We start from the raw sequence: 10,049 nt of genomic DNA, 5'->3' as shown, positions 1-10,049 counted from the left end.
TCGGGAGTGGTAGCGATGGGGCCTCAGCCCTGACTGAGCGCGAAAGCTCGAACGGCTGTGGCGGGACCTGAGACTGGTGGCACGGAGGAACAAGGGCCCGGGATCTGGCCTGGAGTCTCAGGAACAGCGCTAGCGGCACCGGCGCTTCCAGTTCTCTCCGAGGAAAGCTCTCGAGCATTGAAGGCCATGGCAGGCGAGGTGGTGGCTGAGGTGAGTCTGAGCACTGGGATAACTTTCTCAGGCGGGGGAGGGGGTAATGGGAGCAGTAGAACGAGGAACTACATATCCCAGCACACCCCGCGACTCTGAGGAATTGATTGACGCCAGTGGCTGATGACGGGATTTCTATTCCACTTTGGTTCTTTAGGAATACAGAAGTTGAGGCGTTGGATTCGGGATTGCGACTGGGAGTAAACGGGATTAAGGAGACCCGGGATTAAGGAGACCCCGGATTCGGAGTCATAGAATCTAAATTGGAAATGCCATTTTAATACCTGGTTGTGTGATATTTGCACAAGACTAAGGTCTCCTTTACAAAAAGATGCTTTCCAAAGTCCTTTCTAATTATCAACCCTACGATAACTTTTTCTTTTGTTTAAAATAGCAAAACCCTATTGCGTCACGTGGTTCTGGGGGGAGGCTTCGAGATCAAATGAGATGAAATGATTAGATTAGTTTGCTTTGCCGCTGTGTGCCAAAAATGCGGAGTATCCGGCCTGGCAGCGCTCAGTTGGCCGTACTCTCCTGAACCAGAATCCCCCGCTTCACCTACTTCAGCTGGAGCCATCCACGGAAGTCCGTTCTGGTTTTGGACAGTTTGAATGAAGTGGTTCTTGTTTTCCTTTTACAGAGATTTAATCTGCCTCTCCCCAAATAATCCTTTCTTTTCGTTCGCTAAACCAGACAAGCCTGCTCCTTTCTACATGACAACCTTGGAGCAATCGAAGTAATTTTGTTTATAATAATTTGTTATAAATAATAAACTTGTCATAAATAATTTGTAAAATTATTAACAGAGTTATTATCTCAGTTGATGTTCACAAGTTGAAGATAAATGCTGTTATTATCCATGTTTTATAGCAGAGGAAATTGAGGCAGATGGGTTAAGTGATTTGTCAGGGTCACATTTAAGTGTCTCAAGCTGGATTTGAACTCAGCTCTTCCTGATTCCAGGCCCAGCCTTCTGTGCATTTAGCCACTGATTGTCTCAATAGCAGTATTTCATTTTATTCTGTCTACTTTGTTTTCGGCTCCCTGCCGTCCCAGAAAAAGTGTGGCTGTAGCAAAGGCTCTGTGGGATTGAGAAATTAAGTATAGAGTTAAGCACAGCGGTTCTCAAAGTACGGCCCGCCGGTTCTGGCAAATGGGCTGAGCGCGAGACAGAGTGAGAGGTTTTGTTTTTACTGCAGTCCGGCCCTCCCGCAGTCTGAGGGACAGGGAACTGGCCCCTGTTTAAAAAGTTTGAGGATGACTGGTTTAGTAGTTGCTAGTGTCGTCTTGGTTAGTTCTGTTGAGTGATTATACTATATCATGTATCATGTTTTCCAGGAGATACCTTGAATATTTTCTACAGATTATTGTTAAAATTGTGTAGCTTTCATTATTTATTTTGTCATGATAGAATCACTTTTTTTTTTTAACAGAACTTTATTATGAGTGTCATTGACATCCCAGTACCAGCACATTTGGTATTGAATTAAGAATTCATATATGGTAATTCCATTATTGATTATAAGAATATATTTCTGTAAAAATGATGACAGATTTGTTCTATTTTATTTATATTTGTTTTCGTTCCATTTTTGTATCCCATTTTGTTTATATGTTTCCATTCCAGTTTTGTAAGATGTTCTTGGAATGATCTTTTTAATTTGAGTCTCACGGCAGGATTTCTGCAGGTTTCTTTTCTCTAAGGCTTTCATAGTGTTTTCTGAGCTAATCTTCAGTTTCTTCCTTAAAAATTTGCAGATACTCTTGTATTACTTGGCTGCATGTCTCTCTGCTTGGTAAGGAGACTGAGTATTTCCTGGCTTTGTAAACTTTCTGGCTTTATCGTTTTGGTGATTATTTTATATCAGTTAAATTTCTCTAAAAATGGTGATAATCAGTCTTTATTTTTGTCTACCATAAAAGTATTTTAAGGTTAGCAAAGCACTTTACATATTAACACATTTGATCCTCAAAAGAACTCTGTGAGGTAGGTGCTATTACTGCCCCCATTTTACAGATGTGAGAATTTTTTAGTTACTACTGTACAGGAAAAGCACAAAGTGATTTCTCAGGATCACACAGCTAATTAGGATTAAGGCAGGAATTGAATATGGGTCTTCATAACTATGTCCAGCAATCTATCTCCCACCAATTCTCTCGTTCATTTTTTCTTTCAGAGATAATATCTTATTTAAATATTGGGTTGAAATTGTATTTTTATCCTTTGGCCTTTTTAAAATTACTTTGCCCTATGCCCTAATTATTCCAGGATCTAATTGAATTTATAGAGCTGATCAATCAAACAAGCATTTGTTAAGTGCCTGCTCTGGGGTAGCCCTGCACGAGGTGCCATAGAGGCAAAAACAAAATGAAAAGAGTTCTTGGGTGCAAGGGACATTACATTCTGTACATGTACATGCACATAAACATGAAAAATATGTTAAATTGTAAATGCAAAATTATATTTAGTAGCTAGTTCCTTCCAGAAAGTAAAGAGTAAGCTACTTGAAACCAGCATTCTGAAAGGATTATGTATGGATTGCCTGATAGGGCCAGCTATAAGATTTCCAAGATCACACAGTCTAATGTCTTTTCTTCTTTTTAGAAAAATACAGTCTTTGGTCATTATGTTAGTCACTTTGTCCCCTCTCTTGTGAAAGGAAAAATAAGCAAAAACATCCCATAATGTAATCACATCTGGCAATACATACAGTATTCTGTCCCAGTTGTCCCTTACCTCTCTGCCATGAGAGGAAGAGGAATTTTAATAGCAGCTCTTTCAGGACCACCTTTGATTTTTCAGTTACTTTTTGTGATCTTTTAATTTACATTGTTGTAAATGTATGTATATTATGTGTATGTTCTTCTTAGTTTTTATTTTTCTCTGTATCAATTCATAAAGATCTTTCCATGTTTTTAATTTAATTACTTGTGTTTGAACAGTAATATTCTATTACATTCATATGCCTTAGGTTTTTCAGCCTTTTCTAAATTGATAGGTACCCATTTTGTTTCTACACCCATGACAAAGTGTGCTGCCAGGAATATTTTGGTATATGTTGATCCTTTGTTTTCATATTTGATTCCATTGGGCAATGTTCCAAGTAGTGGGATAGCTGGTTCAGTTACTTTTCTTATATAATTCCAAATAGGCAGCTAGATGGCACAGTGGATGCAATGCATGGCTTGACAGGCAGGAATAATTTAGTTCAAAGCTAGCCTCAGACACTAAAGTAACCCAGAGAAAGGCAACTGTTGAAGCAGTTTCCTTAACTGTAAATTGGAATAATAGTACCTTCCTCCCAGGGTTATTGTGAAGATTAAATGAGGTGATATTTGTAAAGCATTTAGGACAATGCCTGATATGTGGTAAACATTATATAAATGATAACAATGATGATCTGGTGGTGGTGATGATTGATAATGATAGCCAGAATGGTTGGACCACGCCAGGTCTCTTCAGTGTGCCATCCTTCCCCCAGCCTTTTCAACACTGATTATTTTTATCTATTAGCTTCTTTGCTATTTTTGCCTTATAAGAACTGAAACCTCAGGGTTGTTTTAATTTGTATTTCTTTTTTTTTTTTTTTAATGGTTTTTATTTACCAGATATATGCATGGGTAATTTTACAACATTGACAGTTGCCAAACCTTTTGTTCTAATTTTTCCCCTCCTTCCCCTCTCCCCAGATGGTAGGTTGACCAATGCATGTTCAATATGTTAAAGTATAAATTAAATACAATATATGTATACATGTCCAAACAGTTGTTTTGCTGTCCAAAAAGAATCGGACTTTGAAATAGTGTACAATTAGCCTGTGAAGGAAATCCAAAATGCAGGAGGACAAAATTAGAGGGATTGGGAATTCTATGTAGTGGTTCATAGTCATCTCCCAGAATTCTTTTGCTGGGTGTAGCTGGTTCAGTTCATTACTGCTATATTGGAACTGACTTGGTTTATCTCATTGTTGATAATGGCCACATCCATCAGAATTGATCATCATATAGTATTGTTGTTGAAGTATACAACAATCTCCTGGTCCTGCTCATTTCACTCAGCATCAGTTCATGTAAGTCTCTCCAGGCCTTTCTGTATTCATCCTACTGGTCATTTCTTATAGAACAATAATAATCCACAACATTCATATACCACAATTTATTCAGCCATTCTCCCATTGATGGGCATCCACATAGTTTCCAGTTTCTGGCCACTACAAAGAGGGCTGTCTCAAACATTCTTGCACATAGGTCTCTTTCCCTTCTTTAAGATTTCTTTGGGATATAAGCCCAGTAGTAACACTGCTGTATCAAAGGGTATGCACAGTTTGATAACTTTTTGAGCATAGTTCCAAACTGCTCTCCAGAATGGCTGGATGTATTCACAACTCCACCAACAATGCATCAGTTTCCCAGTTTTCCCACATCCCCTCCAACATTCTGCATTATCTTTCCCTGTCCTTTTAGCCAATCTGACAAGTGTGTAGTGGTATCTCAGAGTTGTCTTAATTTGCATTTCTCTGATTAATAATGACTTGTAGCATCTTTTCATATGACTAGAAATAGTTTCAATTTCTTCATCTGAGAATTGTCTGTTCATAGCCTTTGACAATTGGAGATTGGCTTGATTTCTTATAAATTAGAGTCATTAATTTGTATTTCTTCTATCGGCAAGAGACTTTTCATGTGGTCAAAATCTGCAGTTTGTCATTTTGGAAATTGTTAATATTGTTTGACCTATTAAGAATTTGATAATTAGATCTTTCTGTCAGTTGCTTCTATATATTGGATTACAGGCCTTTTAAAAAAATATTTGTTGCAAATACTTTTCCCACCTATAGTTTCTCTTTTTTATTCTATCTTCATTGATTTTATTTGAATTTTAAATAGTGAAGGTTATCCATTTTATCATTTATGATCTTCTCTATCCCTTATTTAGTTGAGTTCTTCCCAGGGCCATAGTTATGAAAGGTAGCTGATTTCATTTTTTTTACTTTTTTTTTATGGTGTGACTTTGCACATTTAAGTTGAGTATTGAGTTTTGAACTGTTATAGTATTTGATTCAAGATATTAGCAAACCCTAACTTTTGTCAAACTATTTTCTCAAGAATTCTTTGTTAGAAAGGAAATTGTTCTTATGGAAATTTATTTTCTTGGGTTTATCAAATATTGAGCTACTGTTTTCAGTTGCTTCTGTTAATTAATTGTCTAGTATGTTCTACTGATCTACTTTTCTGTGTTTTGTTTTGGTTTTTTTTTAAAGTACCTGATAGTTTTAATAACTACTGCTTTATAATATAGTCTGAGACTTGGTAATTTTCTGCCCTCTTTATTCATACTTTTCCTCATTATTTCCGTTTTTATGCCAAGCTTTTTATTAGTATTTTAACAAGTTCTATAAGCTATTCCTTTATTAATTTGGTATGACACTAAATATATACATTTATTTAGCTAATATCATTTTTATTCTAATTGCATAAATCAATCAAGAATACTGAGTATGTTTTTAATTATTAAATCTTATTTTTGTAAAGAATGTTTTCTATTTGTAGTTGTGTTGATAGGAATCTTACCTCTTGTAGGATAATTCATAGTTCATTGATTTTGTGTCTTTAATGGAATTTTCCCTTGATTTTTGTTAGTACTATATAGAAATGCTAATGATTTTAAAATTTATTTTGTATTTTGCTACATGTAAAAGTTTGCAGTAGTGTTTGCAGATTCTTTGGCTTCTAGGTATGTTATTATATCATTTATAAATAAGGATAAGTTTGACTTCTTTTTGTTGCAGTTACAATTGTTACCTTTAATTTTGTTCACTCTATTTGTTGCTATAACTAGCATTTCTAAAACTAAAAATAATTGTGGGGAGAAGCACCATTTTTGTTTTATCCCTCTTTTTACTGGGAAAGCTACTATAGTTTCTTCATTGCAAAAGAAAAAAGAAACTTTCATAAGTTTACATTTAATACTTGTTCTTGATGATAGGCAGGGCTCTTCCCCAAATGTGTTTCTTGACTTTTTAAGATAAAAAACTGGGACAGCTAGAAGAGGCAGTGTGGCTAGAGCACAAGCCCTAGCATCAGGAGGACCTGAGTTCAAATGCCACCTCAAACACTTACCAATTCCTAGTTATGTGACCCTAAGCAAGTCATCTAGCCCCAATTTATTTTCTGCATTTATTACTACTGGCATCTTGTGAGGATTTTATCTGCAATCTTGCAACAGTATATCCATTATTAAGATTGTTATTTAGTTCATATTCTCTGCTTTTTTTTTTTTTTTTTTTCCTTTTCTGGTTTGGATAACGACCATATTTGTCTCATAAAAGGAGTTTGGTACTTCTGTCTATTTTGAGAATATTTTCTGTAGCATAGGTACTAATTGCTTTTTAAATGTTTGATAGAGTTCATTTGTGAATCCATCTGGACTCAGGATTTTTTCTTTAGCAGTTCACTTACGGCTTGCTTGATTTCTTTTTTCTAAGATTGGATGATTTAATATTTCTATTTTTTGTTTTGTGTGGGTATTTCATATTTTTGGATACATGATTTCCTTTGACTTCTTAGTTTTTCGAGCACAATTATGATTTTTTTATTACCTCTGTTGTAAATTCATTTTGTTTGTTTTTTAATTTTAGTAATTTGACTTACTCTTTTCTTTCTTGGTCAGTCTAGCTAATTGTTTATCAATTTTATTAGCCTTTTCAAAAAAGCAGTTCTTAAAGCTATCAGTACTCTAATTTTTTTATTCTCTGTTTTCTATTCTCTAATATTCCAAAACTGCTTTTTTATACTTGGTTTAGATTTTGCCAATTTTTTTCCATTTCCTAATCTTATTAATTGCATGGTCAGTTCCTTGATCACTTTTAATTTGTTAATGTGAGTTATCACTGACATAAAATTTCTTCTGAAGGATGTCTTACTTGTGTTCAGTGCCCCTATTTAATAGAAGAGAAAAGGGATATTGAGTGGTAAAGTCAGGCTGTGTCATATAGTTTATTTGGCAGAACTGGGAAAAGGAACCCTGAAATTCTTTTTTTTTTTTTTTTTTTTTTTTTTTAAATTTAATTTTATTTTATAATTATAACTTTTTTTTTTTGACAGTACATATGCATGGGTAATTTTTTACAACATTATCCCTTGCACTTATTTCTATTCAGATTTTTTCCCTTCCTCCCCCAGGAACCCTGAAATTCTTGATATTAGTTCAGTGACCTATTTGTTCTTGATTAACAGTCTTTTTAGTAAATAGTAATTTGTGAATACTATTATCAGTTTAATTAGTGTCCACAGAATAACTACCAGAAAGGATGCTTTGCATCACATATAGTAGATATTTAATAAATGTTTTCTGGTTTAAATGACAATATCTAGCACTAATAAAGTTCTTTAAGCTTTTCAAAGTGCTGTGTATATGTTCTTTCATTGGATCCTCCCCACATCATTGGAATGATATGTGAGCTTGTTATCCCAGATGAGGAAATTGAGGCTAGAGAAGATGTGATTTATCCAGGGTCAGATTGGTAGTAAATTCCAAGTCCAAACCTCTATTCATTGAATCACTTATTGTCTGAATTAAATTTGTGACATTGTTGTCATCATTCAAAAGAAATTGCTTTCTCCAAAGTTACCATTGAGAGATGGAGGTAAGATAATAGAGAGGAAGCATTAGTGTAGCTTGCCCTTCACATCACCCTGACAAAGGTCTAGAAAATATACCATGCCAAATTCTGATCAGGAAAGCCAAGAAAAAGTCATAGTGAATGAACTTTTTCTAGGCTAGGACAGATTAGAGATGGGGGCTGGTCAAGAATATATGAAAAGGACTGAAAAAGGTATCAGTTTAGGAAACATGGTGTAGGAAAAGTTCCCAGGGGATCCCTCAAGAAATTGCAGATACAGAAACAAGTGCTATCTGGCATCTCTGTAGCCAGTTCTAGGTGATAGATCTATATTGAAGAGGAGCAGCATTGGAATTGGTCCTACACTAATACATTGTTGGTGGAATTGTGAACAGATCCAGCCATTTGGAACTATGCTCAAAAACTGTGCATACCCTTTGATCCAGCAGTGTTTCTACTGGGCTTATATACCAAAGAGGAAGGGACCCACATGTGCAAATATGTTTGTGGCAGCACTTTTTGTAGTAGCAAGAGACTGGAAACTGAGTGGATGCCCATCATTTTGAAGAATGGCTGAATAAGTTATGGTATATGAATGTTATGGAATACTATTGTTATGTAAGAAATGATCAGCAGGATGATTTTAGAGAGGTCTGGAGAGACTTATATAATTGATACTTAGTGAAATGAGCAGAACCAGGAGATACACGGCAACAAGAGATTATGCATTATGATCAATTCTAATGGATCTTCAACAATCTTCAACAATCATCATCTTTAACAATGAGATTATTGGGGGCAGCTAGGTGGCGCAGCGGATAGAGCACCAGCCTTGAATTCAGGAGGACCCGAGTTCAAATCTGGTCTTAGACACTTTACACTTCCTAGCTGTGTGACCCTGGGCAAGTCACTTAACCTCAGCCTCAAAAAACAACCAAACCAAAAAAAAAAAATGAGATGATTCAGGCCAGTTCTAATGATCTGGTGATGAAGAAAGCCATCATACCCAGAGAGAGGACCGTGGGAACTAAATGTGGACCACAACATAGCATTTTCACTCTTTTTGTTATTTTCTTACATTTTGTTTTCTTCTCATTTTTTTCCTTTTTGTTCTGATTTTTCTTGTGCAACAAGATAATTGTATAAATATGTGTATATATATATATATATGTTGGATTTAGCATATATTTATTTTTAAATGTTTAATATATATTGAATTATTTGCCATCTAAGGGAGGGGATGAGGGGGAAGGAGGGGAAAATCTGCAACATAAGATTTAGCAAGGGTCAATGTTGAAAAATTATCCATGCATATGTTTTGATGAGAGAGAGAGAGAGAGAGAGAGAGAGAGAGAGAGAGAGAGAGAGAGAGAGAGAGAGAGAGAGAGAGAGAGAATATGAGAGAGAGAGAGAGAATGAGAGAAAATGAGAGAATGAGAATGAATCGGTCCTAATGGTGTATTGAGTAAGGAACAAATTCTAGAAAGCACATGGAGGCTGCTTTGATTCCAGGAGTGGAGTGTTGCCTCTGGACCCAAGGGAAGCACACAGTTCAATTGCTCTGAACCTGTAAAACTTCTTAATGGGCTAATAGTGGCTGAATTCAACAGCAGTCTATTGAAACTCCCAACTGTGGCCATGCCAACAGATCCAAATCTGGATTAGAAAATTACAAAATTCAGACCAGGAAGCCCGGAAACAGGAACCTCGTCCTCTATCCTTTTTATCACATATCACATTCAGAGCATGAAGAGTTTATAGGCTATCAGCACCAGAAGATGGGAGAGGACAGAAGTTCAGGCTATAAGTATTCAGAGTCTAATACTAACATAATATCCTGAGTCAAATAGATTGGAAGACTTAGCAAATAAACAAACAAACAAAAAAAGAACCTGACCACAAATGGCTTTTAATGGAAATACAAACATAGAAAAAGAGATTAACTCAAAAAAATCTGCTACCAAAACAACAAAGAAAAATGAGGTTTCAGACACAGGTTCAACTAGAATTCTTGGGAAAATTTTCCCCTCCCAAAAAAGTTTTTAAAAATTTATTTTAGAACCTATATGATAGGGAAGCTAGGTTGGTGCAGTGGATAAAGTACTGGTTCTGGAGTCAGGAGGACCTGAGTTCAAATCTAACTTGACATTTACTAGCTGTGTGATCCTGAGAAAGCCACTTAACCCTGATTTAATCAAAGCACTAGAGAGAAAAAAT

The 10,049-nt window shown here is 35.7% G+C and overlaps 1 protein-coding gene across 1 annotated transcript in view; it reads left to right on the top strand.

The window, feature by feature from the left end:
* Positions 1-33: 33 nt before the first annotated feature.
* The window catches only part of CLSPN (claspin), a 43,270-nt gene continuing 33,254 nt past the window's right edge, over positions 34-10,049 (top strand). The window contains 1 exon segment of the mRNA XM_074305108.1: positions 34-210. Within this exon segment, the coding sequence (XP_074161209.1) occupies positions 187-210 (24 nt within the window). The 5' untranslated portion in view covers positions 34-186.

This window comes from Sminthopsis crassicaudata, chromosome 3 (assembly GCF_048593235.1).
Source record: "Sminthopsis crassicaudata isolate SCR6 chromosome 3, ASM4859323v1, whole genome shotgun sequence".
Lineage (NCBI taxonomy): Eukaryota > Metazoa > Chordata > Mammalia > Dasyuromorphia > Dasyuridae > Sminthopsis > Sminthopsis crassicaudata.
The sequence above is the reverse complement of the archived record's forward strand: the minus strand, read 5'-3'. Positions and strand labels throughout refer to the sequence as shown.